Source organism: Vollenhovia emeryi, unplaced genomic scaffold, assembly GCF_000949405.1.
Source record: "Vollenhovia emeryi isolate VEMERY1.0 unplaced genomic scaffold, V.emery_V1.0 DF939125.1, whole genome shotgun sequence".
Classification (NCBI taxonomy): domain Eukaryota; kingdom Metazoa; phylum Arthropoda; class Insecta; order Hymenoptera; family Formicidae; genus Vollenhovia; species Vollenhovia emeryi.
Window position 1 is genome coordinate 1,766,796 of NW_011967241.1, and position 14,569 is coordinate 1,781,364.

Below are 14,569 nucleotides of genomic sequence, written 5' to 3' on the forward strand. Positions count from 1 at the left end.
TTACGCATCGAAATACATAATATTGCTAAGTTACAGTCAGATCGGTGTGGTTCTTGCTCTCCTTCAGTATTACCCCCGGTACCGTCTCCCCCCTCCGCCGCGCCCGCCCCTGCTCCATCCAGTCGCCCCTGTCTCATGTCTCTCATTGTGGCAATATACGGTAGAGAAGTAACATCCTGTTTCGAGGCGTTGTAGTTAGATGGCAAGGTGGAACGGCGACGCTTCGCTCGCACCACTCGCACTGGCGACGGGCTCGCGGTTCGACATGTAATTGCCGTAAAATATCTCCTCCGAGAAGGTGCCAAGCAGTCTGGGATAAAATGACAATGACTTGGAAGCGGATCGAGGAGCACGCGGGAGTAGGTGAGCGGTGCCGCGTAACCGCGCGAACGAATAACCTGAGACGCGGGACCCCAACATCCTGGGAGGTGCCCTCCCCCCGAGCTGAGATAAACTCTCGTCGCGTCGGCCCGAATTTGCCTGCCCGTATCTCGCGCGACGTCCGCGCGCACGCATCGAGCATTTTACGCGACGGTGCGTCGAGCGAACGGCGAACTGTCCCCCTTTTTTTTTTACTCAGGAAAAACCGTTGTCGTTGGAAAACAACGCTGATTACTCCCAGACCTTGTCTCCGATGAGTGTGGTTCATTGAGATGCACGTCGACTGTTTGTCGCGGAAAAGCACCGTACACTCCCCGTTTTGTACTTTGTCCCTTGTCGAGCTTGGCGCGGAGTTTATTGTTGTAGCGTCGAAAGTGCGTAGAGATTTTACATCCCGAGATCACTGTCGAGTTGCGAACGCAAGAGCTGAAACGGTCTTCGATCTTGTCAGCGGGCGTGTTAAAGTTGTAGTTTGAAAGTGAGCGCGGGGAGTACGGGCGTTCCGCGACAAACCTCGCCCGAAAACCCGTCCCGGGACCACCCCCCCCCCCCCGAGACCCAGACACGTGTCCTGTTATTTATTTTACGTGTTTTATCACTTTATTTAGCCATCCATAATTTTGCACATCCAATCCCGCACGCGATATGCTTAACGGTCGGCGAGGTTGTACAAATAACTGCGGAATGTGCAGATTGGTATTACGGCCGCAGCAAGTTTAAGGGTACTTGCGGAATTTTTCCCAAGTCCTACATACATATCCTGCAGAAACCGACGAGCACGGATAACTTGGTGCAGGAGATTACCAACGTCTTGCGAGAATGGGGCCACCACTGGAAACACTTGTATGTGGTACGTACGGGGCGCTCATTGCCTGGCAATTATCACCTTAGTTTCTGGAGAAATAAGATATAGATGTATCCTCTTTTCCTCAATTATCTCTACCAGTTTCTTCCCTTCTCTATTCAGTTTCCTATCCTTCGAGTTCCTACTGTTTCCAACTACTGATCTTTGTCCCTCCGATACTCCCGAGGAAGTTCCGTTTGGCACGCCGAGTGATACACACGTCTTCGGACCGAAGAAACATTTTTGGATCCTGCGGGGTTGCGTCATCCAATTGAATCATTCAGCGCGTGGCCTGGTTACCGGGTCATTGCACTGTTTTTAACATTAGATAGTATATTGGAGACGGTAGTGAGGAAAGCTTCACCTCGGAGGGCCTTGTGGGCTTGGTTTTAAGCCCTGTGCCAGTCATAGAAGAAGAAGAAGATACTCCCGAGGGAGAAACCGCTGAGGGCATTGTGGTGTACAGATTCGCGGCATTACTGGGCATTACTAGGGCGTTTATTGGGCATTGGGTCTTGCTGAGGCATTATAAAGATTAAGTAATGCTCACTGGGCATTAGCGGGCATTGGTGTACAAGATTTCGGTCAGCGGTTTCCCCCTCGAATACTCCTATCCGTCCTCCCTCGCTCCCAGTTCTTGCGTTGAAGTCTCCAATACTCTATACCCCTCCACTTTCTTCTCTAACCACGTCTCCAGCTTTATCAACATCTCTGTATCTCTACTTCCTCTCTAACTCGGTAATTCTGTGTACGCAGACGCACTCCGAGCACTTCAGGACGATGCAGCAACAGATCCTGGACGCGATCGGCTACAGGAGCAAGATTTTGAGCGGGACTTTAACGGTGGACGAGCTGAAGGACATGCGGAGACTGACGACGGCGAAGATAGACACCGGGAATCAGCTGCTGGGCCTGGACATGGTGGTGCGGGACGAGCACGGGAATATTCTGAATCCCATAGAGACGAGCACCATCCAGCTGTACTACCATCACGAGCTCGCCGCGGAGAGGATAAGGAAGGCGTGCAACGACACCAAGAAGAAGCCGTACAAGCCGCAAGTACCCGTGTACTCGCACATCTTCTTCGTCAGCGTGAGGAACTTCGTATGCAAAATGACGGAGGACGTGGAGCTGCTGCTGACCTTGTACGATGGCAGAGAGATGAAGGCCATCACGGAGAACTACGTGGTGTCGTGGAGCAAGGAGGGGCTCGCTCGGGACATCGATCAGCTGCACAATCTCAGAGTGCTGTTCACGGATCTCGGCTCCCGGGATCTGACGAGGGACAAGGTCTATTTAGCTTGTTACGTGATCAGAATAGGCGGCATGGAAGCCAAAGAACCGGACCACCGTCGCTCGAGCGTCACGCAAGCCAGCCAGACGAAATCCAAGAGCGCGGAGAGTATGAGGAGACCGTTCGGCGTGGCCGCGATGGATATTACCTTATTCATCACCGGCAAGCTCGAGGGTGATGTCGAGCAACATCATTTTATACCTTTTATACAGTAAGTGCACATTTGAAAAGGATATTTTCGGCTTTGTGAGGCGCAGCGTTCGCGATCGAGACCGTCTAGACGGGGAGAGACACGCCGGCTCTTATAAAATTGAGGTGGACTCGTGTTCGTTGGTCTCCTACCTTTGTTTCAGATGTTGTGAGAAGGACAGCCTTGACGGCACGTTGCGCAGAATTATCGGGCAGAAAGAAACAAGTACCCAGAAACATATCAACGGCAACGTTGCCAATGTCACGGGTGGACAAGGCTTGTGGACCAGCTTGAAATTGTTGAGGGGCGATCCAAAGCAAGTGAGTCTCGAAATAAACGACTGATAAGAATATTATTAAAATTGCCAGATACGGTCAATAAAGCACTGATGTTGTTGAATTAAAGTCACAATTCCGATTGTGCCCCAAGGGAAAAGTCATAGTCTCCAATTAATTTGAATATTTGTACAAAGGTACGCGACGAGAATCCACACTTGGTGCTCGGTAACGTCGCTATCGCGCGTAAAATGGGGTTCCCAGAAGTAATTTTGCCGGGTGACGTACGCAATGATTTGTATCTGACTTTAATCAGCGGCGAATTCAGCAAAGGCTCCAAGTCTACGGACAAAAATGTGGAAGTGACGGTTAGTGAGAATACAAATTTTCGAAATGCATCTTTTGTCTGCGTTTGTAAGTACATGCGCCCGAGTATTTGTAACTTTTAACAGGTCAAAGTATGCAATGAGCATGGTGTAGCGATCCCCGGAGTCATGACATTAGGTGGCGGCGCGTCTCCGATTGACGAGTACCGTAGCGTAATTTATTATCACGAGGACAAGCCTAGATGGTGCGAGACGTTTAAGATTGCCATACCTATAGAAGAATTTAAGCAGGCCCACTTAAAGTTCACGTTTAAGCATCGCAGTTCTAACGAGGCGAAAGATAGGTCTGAGAAGCCATTTGCTTTAAGCTATGTTCGATTAATGCAACGCAATGGAACGACTCTACAAGACATACAGCACGAATTGTTGGTTTACAAATTAGAGCAGAAGAAATACGAGGAGAGTGATATCTCTTACTTCAAACTGCCATCGACACGTGGAGAATTGGTACTTACTTATTTGGCAAAGGGATTGAAAGAAATTTTGATTTCTTCAAAACGTCACACTTTATTAACTCTTTTCTTTATTGTTTCAGGCTGCATTAAACATGGAGAAGAAGCCAAGCTTAGGTTCGCTAACATTAAGCAGTAAGGATAGCTTTTTGATAGCGACTAATATTTGCTCAACTAAATTAACCCAGAATGTAGATCTGTTAGGTTTACTTAATTGGGCATCGCACAATACGGACTTGAAAGAATCTTTAGCTGCTTTAATGAAAGTTGACGGGGAGGAAATAGTGAAGTTTCTGCAGGTACGGCAGATCTGAATTTATCGAAAGTGGATTGTGTAATAAAACAAAATGAGATTTCTGTAAAGGAAAATTGTATTGAGATCAGCGTTACGTTTCAGGATGTTTTGGACGCCTTATTTAACATCTTAATGAGTAATTCAGACAGCGATGTCTACGATGACATAGTCTTTGAGTGCCTTTTATATATTATCGGACTCGTATCCGATAGAAAGTATCAGCACTTCCAACCAGTATTAGATTTATATATTTCTGAAAGCTTTTCTGCAACTCTTGCATATAAGAAATTAATTGCGGTGTTGCGCAAGCGTATAGACAACGTCAGCAACGGCGACGCTCAGGAACGAGATTTATTGCTTAAGACGATGAAAAGTCTGCAGTACTGCATGAGATTTATTGTCGAATCTCGCCTTTTATTTACCGAGTACGTTTTGTGTGTCATTATATGTAATTCTTTTCTCACACGTTACACGATTATAAATGAAACGTTTTCGAAAATTGTCTAAATGCGACAATGTAATGAAGACACAGCTGTGATTATATACTTGAAGAAATAAGTGTGCATGGTTTCTAATGAACATTTGTAATTTACTTTCACAGGTTGAATCAGGACGAAGAAGAATTCTCACAAACCTTAACTGATCTATTACGATCCATCGTTAATCTCATGAGTCACGAAACAGACGGTACTCTGTTGGTTCAAGGAGCCTGTCTTAAGTACCTACCGACAACGATACCTCATTTATTAAGAGTTTACAGCGGCAAGCAATTGAGCACGATTTTAACAGATCTACTTGTGACTCTACCGACAGGTAGATTAACCAAACAAAAAATGATGACCGTAAACGACATCGTCCACAGTCCGCTTTTCCTGAATGTGGACTGTAGAGCGATTTTATTACCAAGAATTACTATACTCGTGAGAGACTTATTGGAGTCCAAAGAGGAGGTAAGGCAAGAGTATGGCTATCTTCTAATGCTATTTCCTAACTTGCAGTTTAAGCCAAGTGGAATGTTTCGTTACTTGTCTGTGTATCTCGCAACGAATCATGTCAGTTCATACATTAATACATTCTCGCAATACTTCATGATTAATCCTAATTACACACATTTGCAATAACTAATTATGGTCAGACCCATTTTTACTCGCATTTAATATCGTTCAGTGCGGCGTACGATAAATGTTACTGTTCGTGCTTCCCGTGCAGCCTGCGATCTTTCCGCCACGCATCTTTCTATGAATCTTCTCCTTCAAACTTCTCTTTTTACAAAGGATGTCTTATTTTTATCTCTTAAATTGTCTGTGGTTTACTTAAACTCTCTATTATATGTACATTCTGCTGGCCGATTTTCAAGTCTTGCATTAAAGGAATAAAGTAGTTGCATATGTTATAGTTTGTGATCTCAGAAAATGCAATAATAATAAAGATTAGTAGTAGATAGTAAGTTGTGTAAAAGTACAACTCCTGTTGAAAGACATCCTTTATTCACTCGGACAAAGCATGTGAAAGGAATATGACTTGAACGGATTTGAAACTTGGAATGTGGCATGTGTTTGTCCTGCGATGTTACTGTAATGTTTCCAGCATTTTGCGATAGGTTTTTACATGAAACTATTTAATATAAAGTTTCCGTGACACGGAAAAAAATTCAAAACTATTAGATAATTATTAAATACAATAGATATTATCTAATCTACAGTTTTTAAATATTACGAGTAGTTTTCTGTTAATATTGACGTTTTACTTTGCGCTTAGTGATACTGCAGTCTCTCTTGCAGTTGTATACGTACTTTGGTGACGGGAAAACTTTTCAGTAATGTAGTCGTATGCGTCTTTAGAAAAATTTGCATTGTTTTTTTTTCTAACTAACAAGGGTTGTTTCATTTTTTTTGTACGGTTTGGTTTCGGTTAATGGCGTTTAAAGGGGCTATCGAGTACGCCTGGAAAGAGCGTGGCGAAGGTAGCCAGGCTGCTCGGCGAAAATCGGCATCGGCTCAACCAACATCGCGGCTACTCCGAAGAGGTAATTTCTGTCTCAATAAGTGCAGGAAATTCCAAAATCCTCCTATGCAGATAAATAATGCGCGTTTCTCACGGCATCATGACTTTGAGACAATTTAACAGAGAACCTTGGTGTACTTTGCACTTATATCTGTTGTGTTGCATTACAATTTTAGCGTCGGTAATTCGCGTTACGTGAGTTATTGGTTTTTTTTTGTATGAATGTATAGATTGCAGAGTGTATACCATATCACACACACTAATTTAGATGTGTAGATTTGTGTGTATTTACGCAATAATCGTATCTCTTTGTACTTCATAGACGTACATACAACTCGCGAGCAATCTATTTGTCGTATATGTTTTTCTACGTTTTTATAGGTGGAATTATGCGTCAAGATATTATCCGACATTCTAGAACTGACTTTTAGAAAAGATGTAGGTAGCACGGTTTCAGATGTCAAGGAAATAATGTTAACAGCCTTACGTACGATAATACAGACAGTTATATCAATGGACAGAGAAAATCCCTTGGTTGGAAATTTGGTTTCAGTAATGTTGGCGATATTCAGGTATTTTGAAGATTTCAAAATTGTAAAATATTGCAAGAGGAACAGGGACCGAAACATATCTTTTTATTTTCTTTCCTGATTCTTTTTTTTTTTTCAGACAAATGACGCAACTGCATTACGAAGTGTATATCAACCATTTCGGAACAAGGATCGATTTACTTGACTTTCTTATGGAGATACTGTTAGTCTTTAAAGATCTGGTATCTAGAAGCGTATTTCCAGGAGACTGGTGTGAAATGATCATGCTTCAAAATCACATTGTTTTGAATTCTCTACGGTATTTCTCGGCCACGATTAGAGATTATTTTTTCACCGAGTTCGAACATCAAGCATGGTCAAATTTCTTTCATTGCGCTATTGCGTTCTTGACTCAACCTGCTCTGCAATTGGAGACATTTACGTCAGCGAAACGAAATCGAATTATTAAACGTTATAAAGATATGCGCAGGTACGTCGCTTATGTAATATAATAATTATACAGAATTACCTTTAACAACGAGACAAATACTTCTTAGTCAACACACTCTAGGTATAATTACTTATTGAGTATTATATAACTAAGCAAAGTGAGATTAATTCGTATAAATAGAAAATGTGCCAATATAAGTGAAATTAATATTATTTTCTGTTTTCCTACGATATAGAGCAACCGTCTTCGAAATCAGGTCTATGTGGTTCAACTTGGGCCAACACAAAATACTGTTTGTGCCCGCTTTAGTTGGTGCCATCCTTGAAATGGCATTAATACCTGACACCGAATTAAGAAAAGCTACTATACCTATTTTTTTCGACATGATGCAATGCGAGTACTACAGTTCACGTATAGTGGAAGGATATGGGGATACTAAGCGCGATCCTGCACATATCAAAGCTAATTTTACAGAATACGAAAACGAAATGATCGCAAAATTGGATATTCTGGTATAATGTTTTGCATATATAATTTTAAATACTGAAACAGGAAATAGAATTGAAACTTACTTGGCTAATTATCTTAATGAAAAGTTGCTCTATCGAAGATTTGTTTCAACAGGTTGAAGGAGGCAGAGGTGACGAACAATTTCGCACACTTTGGACTGACGTTATGAGTTCTTTATGCGAGAAACACTCCACAATGCGCGAGCAAGGCTTACGTTTCGTAGACACTATAGCTAGACTCATGGAACGTTTATTGCAATATCGCGATATTATTCACGCAGAATCCCAAGAGCATCGTATGCTTTGCACCGTAAATTTATTGGAATTCTATTCTGAGATCAATAGAAAGGAAATGTACATTAGGTGAGTGCAAAAATCTCGTATATTTTTATAATTCGAACGTTTCTATTGTGTACCTTTTTAAGTCTGATTAAATCAACGCGATTGGCTTAGATTTTTTTTAATATTTAACTATTCCGTAAAAATAGAAATGTAAATACTAAGTGTATATTACAGTATATTAAATGATTTCGTCTCTTTCCATGTACAGATATGTGAATAAGCTGTGCGAGTTACATCTAGAATGTGATAATTATACAGAAGCAGCTTATTCTTTAAAGCTCCACAGTCAATTATTAGCCTGGAGTGATCAGCCTTTGTCACCTTTGTTAATATCACACAGGTAATATTATCAAATAGATGTATACTAAGAGCTTGAAAGATAAAATCAATATTAAATAATTGTATCTTTTTTTCTAGATATCCGTTGTGTCAAACACATCGTGAATTGAAAGAAGCATTGTACAATGATATTATTGATTATTTTGACAAAGGAAGAATGTGGGAATGCGCTCTTTCCGTTTGCAAGGAACTAGTCTCGCAATACGAAGAAGAAACGTTTGATTACTTGCAACTGTCCGTACTATTAAGACGCATGGCAAAGTTTTATGACTGTATAGTAAAGCAGTTAAGGCCTGAAGCAGAATATTTCAGAGTCGCGTATTACGGCAGAGGACACCCTGTCTTTCTTCAAAACAAGGTACAGTCATGTGTTTAATGTACCTTGTATCTTATTCATTTTTCTATTCTTCATTCAACGAAATAATATACTTGTGACGTAGGTATTTGTTTATCGTGGAAAAGAATACGAACGACTCAGCGACTTTTGTACGAGAACATTGAATCAGTTACCGAATGCAGAGCAAATGAATAAATTGTCTCCGCCCACCACGGAAATGCTAGAATCATATCATCAGTATGTACAAATCAATAAGGTAGAGCCACTGATGGATGAAAAAAGGCATCGTTTAAGTGGTAAGCCAGTTACCGCAGAAGCAGTTTTAAGGTGTGTATTCGACATTATATTAAATATAGTTTAATTTCCTTTTTCAATTTTCTATTAATTTTCTCTTGTACTTCTGTGACTATCGTTATTTTTGTGTTCTAGATATCATCGTGTTAACGATGTGCAGCGGTTTAGATTTTCAAGACCAGCTCCAAGAAAGGAAATCGTTGCAACAAGTAGCGATAAGGAAAAGGAGATAAATACTAGCAATAACAGCAGCAATGAGTTTGCCTCGTTATGGTTGGAAAGGACAGTACTTGTTACAAGCTATCCGTTGCCGGGAATTCTTCGATGGTTTCCGGTGACGTCTAGCGAGACATATTTAGTCAGCCCGTTGAGGAATGCGATTGAAACTATGGAAGCTACAAACACAGCATTGAGGGATCTCATTATTGCTAGCAGGTTTGCACATCTTTTTATGCACATATTGTCAACTATGAACCATTTTTACACGAAATCACACGTCACCCCTATATCTTTAGACTAAATATACGTGTTGAAATGAAATTGATTTACTGTTTATTATACGTCCCTTATCATTCACATTATAAACTTTCATGTAATTATTTTGTTATGCAGGAGCGATCCCAGTCTTCCATTAAATCCTCTGAGCATGAAATTAAATGGCATATTGGATCCAGCTGTTATGGGTGGTATCGATAACTATGAAAAGGCTTTTCTCAACGCAGAGTACAGAGACAGTCACCCGGAAGAGAGCTCGGATCTTCTGAAGTTAGAGGGGCTTATTGCAGAGCAAATCCCTCTACTCAGCGTAGGTCTACAGTTACACAAAGTACGAGCGCCCACCGAGTTGGCACCGTTTCATCAACGTTTAGAGCAATGTTTCATGTCGATGCGTACTCAAGTAGAAGCTAAATATGGAAAAAGGGTATGCTTCTAACCATTCAAGTCAATATTGAAATAATATCAGGTCGATAGACGGCATTAGATTTCTAAATCTACAATTTCTTCTATAACACAGACCTGCGACTTGCAAATTGAAAGCCTAACGCAAACCGTAACAATGCGAAGACCACCGACCTCCAGAGGAGATAATCACTGCCTGTCCGAGTCAAATATGAATAATTCAGAGTAAGCTTTTCTGCCCATACTTGCAGAGCATGTTTACTATTTTATTAATAAGTATTTATATATCGTAACTAACACAGATATAACTATTGCATAGCATGCTGTTGCTATATCACTATCATTATTGAAATTAAGTAACATTTACAAAAAAGTGTTAACTCTTAAAAGGCGACAATTTTTCAATTGTTTTTAACATTGTCTTTATTTGTGTTAAAAATAAAATAACGTGGCTATCTTACGAGACCTATTCCTAAATACTATAAGTAAAGACAATATGAATGGTTGTATGTATTATACAGAATGTATCAAAGATCGAGCATTGTTGATCTGTAACATTCTGTATAAAATAGTTAAACAGCTACTTTGTGATTACCTCGTTCAGCTGTGCAACTCACTACAGGGTATCCTCACTTACAAGATCCCAAGTTGCAACGTTCAAGTCGCTTACATCGTTCAATTTTAACAACAGCACACCTCCAAGTAATGTTCAAAGCGTCAATTTGTCAAGGTAAAGTCATCATATCAGTGTTTAACTTAGCTTCAGCTCACTAACTAAAAGTTAAAGTATTTCTTTTCGTAGATAAACTAAATGTAGTGTAATTAATCTCGATCATTCAAACTATTAAGCCAACAAGATGTTTATGTATCTACTTGGATATTATATTAAATATTTATAAATATTTTCATTTTTTAATTAATAATTGTTAGATGCACGGATTTATTTGGTATCTAGTATAAAAATCACGTTCTGTGTTCATGGAAGATGAATAATATAAAAGTGCCGTTTAGAACACGTGATAGAATGCAATATGATTTCAGGAATATTGCTGTTGGACCTGATAAACTCTCGCATAATACCTTATTATCCTTTCTTCGCACTTAGTATTCCTATATACATATATTTCTTTTATATTTTTCATATTTTAATGAAAGCACCACACATAACGCTTAATATTTTGCTTGTTCTATTTAATTTCTATGCAGTGTAGTACAAAAATTAATATATGTTGCACCTAGCACACATATAGCACTAACTTGCACTAATCTAATTTCTATTCAACACACATGATTCGAGGGTAGGTAATATTCATAAAGTTAGAATTAGCATTGAATCAATAATATTGAAGTCCATATCAGCAATTTAAAAAAAGTTTTTGCACCAAAGCATCAATAAATAATAGGACAATAAAAGCTGTTTTGTATGCCACATTACATGTTTTATAAATATAATTTTCAGTATTTAATTGTAAATGTAACAAAAAGAGTATAGTACTGGTTTCTTTATGATTACAAGCGTCTCTTACACTGGTTTTACTTTGCTTTTTATCTGCATGGTCTTGTTTTTCACACTATCGTCATAAATATCCCTGGAATAGATATCTTCTTCAACTGGCAATCTCTACTAAACTTCCTAAGTCTACAATAACTGCGATAGGTAATTAAAAACATACACTTGTGTTACGAGACTGTTGCAACGCTCGAATGACATCGCGATTATTATTAGATATTTTTCTTATCATGCTGACCCCTCAACATGATAAGTAAAATACGATCGTACAGCACAATGTTTGGGAAATTTTACTTTAACAATGATTACAAGTTTTAATTTACCTTATTGTGAAATTCAATTGCTTATCAGGAGTTGCACATTGTTCAATTGCTAGTAGTTGGTATCTATCTTTCGTTTGTACAGCTACAAGTTTTTTTTTTCCTTTTAATAAAGGCATCTTTAATAGCGGACATTGTTAATTTGTAGGAACAATTCCATGCGTTCACACATCCTATCAACGGCATCTTTGCAAAAAGCACTAGGAAGTCCGAGTCCAGGAACGTACAAAAAAAAGGATTCAAAGCGTAGAAGCTCACGAAAGAGTGACTCTACGACAGTGACAAAAACCGATCAACCGACCAGTCAATGGTACACCACAACCGAAATATCCCACAGCTCACTTCAGCAGGGAACATCGTCTGTTACATCCTTAATATCTAATTTACACTCAACACATGTATTCGAGCTTCGGCAAGAGGTAATGAAGATCTTACGAACGTTGCCTCGCTCGCGACTTTAAGGTAAATATAATTACAACGTGCTTTCTCGTACACAGCTCACGCCGAAACGTCCCCTGAGGTCGGAAGCGGAGAAAGAAAGAAGAATGAGTAATCGTTGGTCCGGCCAATCTCACTATCTAAGGAACATCAACAACGGACTGGAATCAAGCGGTTTGGGAAAGGGAAATAGAGATAGCGTCGGCACAACTGATAGTACAGCATCCGAGGACGACCCACCACCACCTCTACCGATTAAGATGCGCGAAGCCGATTACTGTAATCTTCCAGAGGAGCTGTCTGCTAATCGGTGTGCGGCTACTTCAAATAATCTCAACAAGTCTTCGGGGCAGTGGAAAAACAAATTGCCAACACCTACCGACGATGATCTCGACGAAGATCTAGGTATCTCCAAACCGCCTACACCGCCACCGAAACCGAAAAGACAGGTTCACAGTGTGAACAAAAATACGCTTGTCTCTAACGATGCCGAAAGCTCACTTGTCGAGGATTCGTCGACTGCATAATACGACGTAAAACTCTGCAGACGCCTCACGTTGTCCACCTTGCCAAGTGTTGCGAACCAAAACAAGCGTTCCATCCACGTTTATGAAAGCGTTCTCCATTGATTTTTGTATCGTCGATCTTTAGAAGAGTTACCATTTATTAGAGTTAGCGTTCTAATATATTTCTTTGTGCCTTTCTTTCGCAGTTTAGGATAAGCGAGTAAGTATACGCTATACTATAAAACAAATTTCTTAGCAAATGTGCAACAAAAGGTACTGCTTTACCTATACCGAACGAGCAATGTTATTGACAAGTCCAGAATCCAAAAATTAATATGGATTTAAAAAATAATATTTTATAATTTCTAGCGCGCACATGCGACATGGACTATAACGACGTCATAATCTGATACTATAGTAATCTATCGTATTTCTATTCTTATATAACAGCGAAGCTTTGTGCTATATTCAGGAAAATTCAGGATTTTTATAATATTGTCGGAATAAAGGAGGGAATTTGTGCTTAAATAAGGATGAAAATTGTGAAATTCGCTTTTAACAATCACTCATTCTAAATAAGCACATGGTTATGGAACATTTTTAAAATCGCTTCATTGCAATTCACAATGCTTGCTGTAATATCCATTACAATGCGTAGCGTACTATAGTAACGTCCATTTTTTCGATTAAAAACTTAATTTCAATATGACTTTGGACATATATATTTGTGGAAAATATATATTTTTTATAAATTTTGATATAAAACGTATACACACATAGCTTTAATTATAATAAAAACTTTAGAAACCTTTTACATTTTATACTAACCATTTTTGAACGGATTTGCTATCAATAATATAATCAATAATACGCATTAAATATAATGAAAACCCTTAACGTTTCGCAATATATTTGTTACAATATTTTAATTTATTTTACAAATTCGATTTATCTAACATAATTATGAGAGTAGTTATAATTTAGTCGCAACATATAGTTATTTAAATATTACCAAGAGCCATTGTGATCTAGTGGTAAAACAATTTATATGTGTTAATGTTTATATAAGTCATTCATATTTGTTAACAGCGAGACGGTAGTCTAACGTGTTAACTTATTTTTTTTAATACAAGAAAATATTGAGAGATTGTTTACAAATATATTCAATAAGAATAAGTATGCAACAAATAATAATGCATACGCTTTTGCATATTTGTTTCATCCAAATGAATAATGCACTTGTAACGAATACATGGTCATAATACAGTCATATGTTACCATGACAAGCTGCTTCCTAATTGAGCACAAAATCAGAGTAAAAGTTTAAGTGAATTACAAGGAGGAGTACCAATTTAATTTGTATTGTCTTTTTAGTTACAGCACATTCTAAAAACTTACCTATCAGGAATAGCCGTTCTTAACGTTAATACAAGTTATTTATTGTTTTTCATCATTATCACTTGAGTCTCATGCCAAAGAGATTAGTGCTTTATTTATTTAAAATGTTAGAGCATTATATGTATTGCTGAAGGAAAGTAGTATCGTGTAGTATATTGATATTTATATCTAACACACGAAGACAAAAAAGATAAGCTGAAAAATAGAGAGCTTAATAGTTTATTCATTACTCATAATTAATGTAACAAAGATCTGTATTCAAAGTTATTGTTCTTACGTTAATTCAACTTATTTACATGTTTACAGAGTGAACCTCCGAACAAAGGAACAAATATACGTTTGTATAGCCATACGTTTGAACAGAGCATTTATGAATACAGTTCTTAGCCTTGACACCAATTTTGTTATGTAATCGAAGAAATTGACAATATATTGCCTACAAATTAAGAAATTTAATATAGTGCCATTTGCTTTCCTAATTATATGATCAATTACTCTTTACTTAAGGATACAACGTGCCGTCTAAACTCTGAAAAAACAATCTTTCTTTTTCTACTCTTAAATATATCTTGCA

General features: G+C 38.7%; 1 protein-coding gene across 7 annotated transcripts; it reads left to right on the plus strand.

Annotated features, from left to right (window-relative positions):
• Positions 1-141: 141 nt before the first annotated feature.
• On the plus strand, positions 142-14,442 carry LOC105569233 (dedicator of cytokinesis protein 1). Of its 7 annotated transcripts, none has more exons than XM_012025515.1 (23): positions 142-363; positions 990-1,231; positions 1,982-2,730; positions 2,873-3,029; positions 3,182-3,352; positions 3,437-3,817; positions 3,906-4,121; positions 4,220-4,542; positions 4,719-5,067; positions 6,045-6,143; positions 6,503-6,693; positions 6,791-7,141; positions 7,338-7,614; positions 7,727-7,974; positions 8,162-8,293; positions 8,371-8,650; positions 8,733-8,956; positions 9,059-9,358; positions 9,536-9,845; positions 9,939-10,048; positions 10,428-10,553; positions 11,802-12,072; positions 12,151-14,442. In XM_012025515.1, the coding sequence occupies exons 1-23, from the start codon at positions 321-323 to the stop codon at positions 12,616-12,618; spliced, it is 6,018 nt and encodes a 2,005-aa protein (XP_011880905.1). In that variant the 5' UTR covers positions 142-320; the 3' UTR covers positions 12,619-14,442. The 7 variants fall into 7 exon arrangements, with proteins under 7 accessions (XP_011880905.1, XP_011880906.1, XP_011880907.1 ...); XM_012025516.1 differs by having other exon boundaries at positions 10,446-10,553; XM_012025517.1 differs by having other exon boundaries at positions 10,464-10,553.
• Positions 14,443-14,569: the final 127 nt, after the last annotated feature.

Bases quoted from the DNA above. Each gene is read 5' to 3' on its own strand.
- LOC105569233 (XM_012025515.1), top strand. From the start codon at position 321: ATGACAATGACTTGGAAGCGGATCGAGGAGCACGCGGGAGTAG. The intron at 7,142-7,337 runs GTACGTCGCTTA...CCTACGATATAG, and splicing joins CGTTATAAAGATATGCGCAG to AGCAACCGTCTTCGAAATCA. The intron at 9,359-9,535 runs GTTTGCACATCT...TTTGTTATGCAG, and splicing joins GATCTCATTATTGCTAGCAG to GAGCGATCCCAGTCTTCCAT.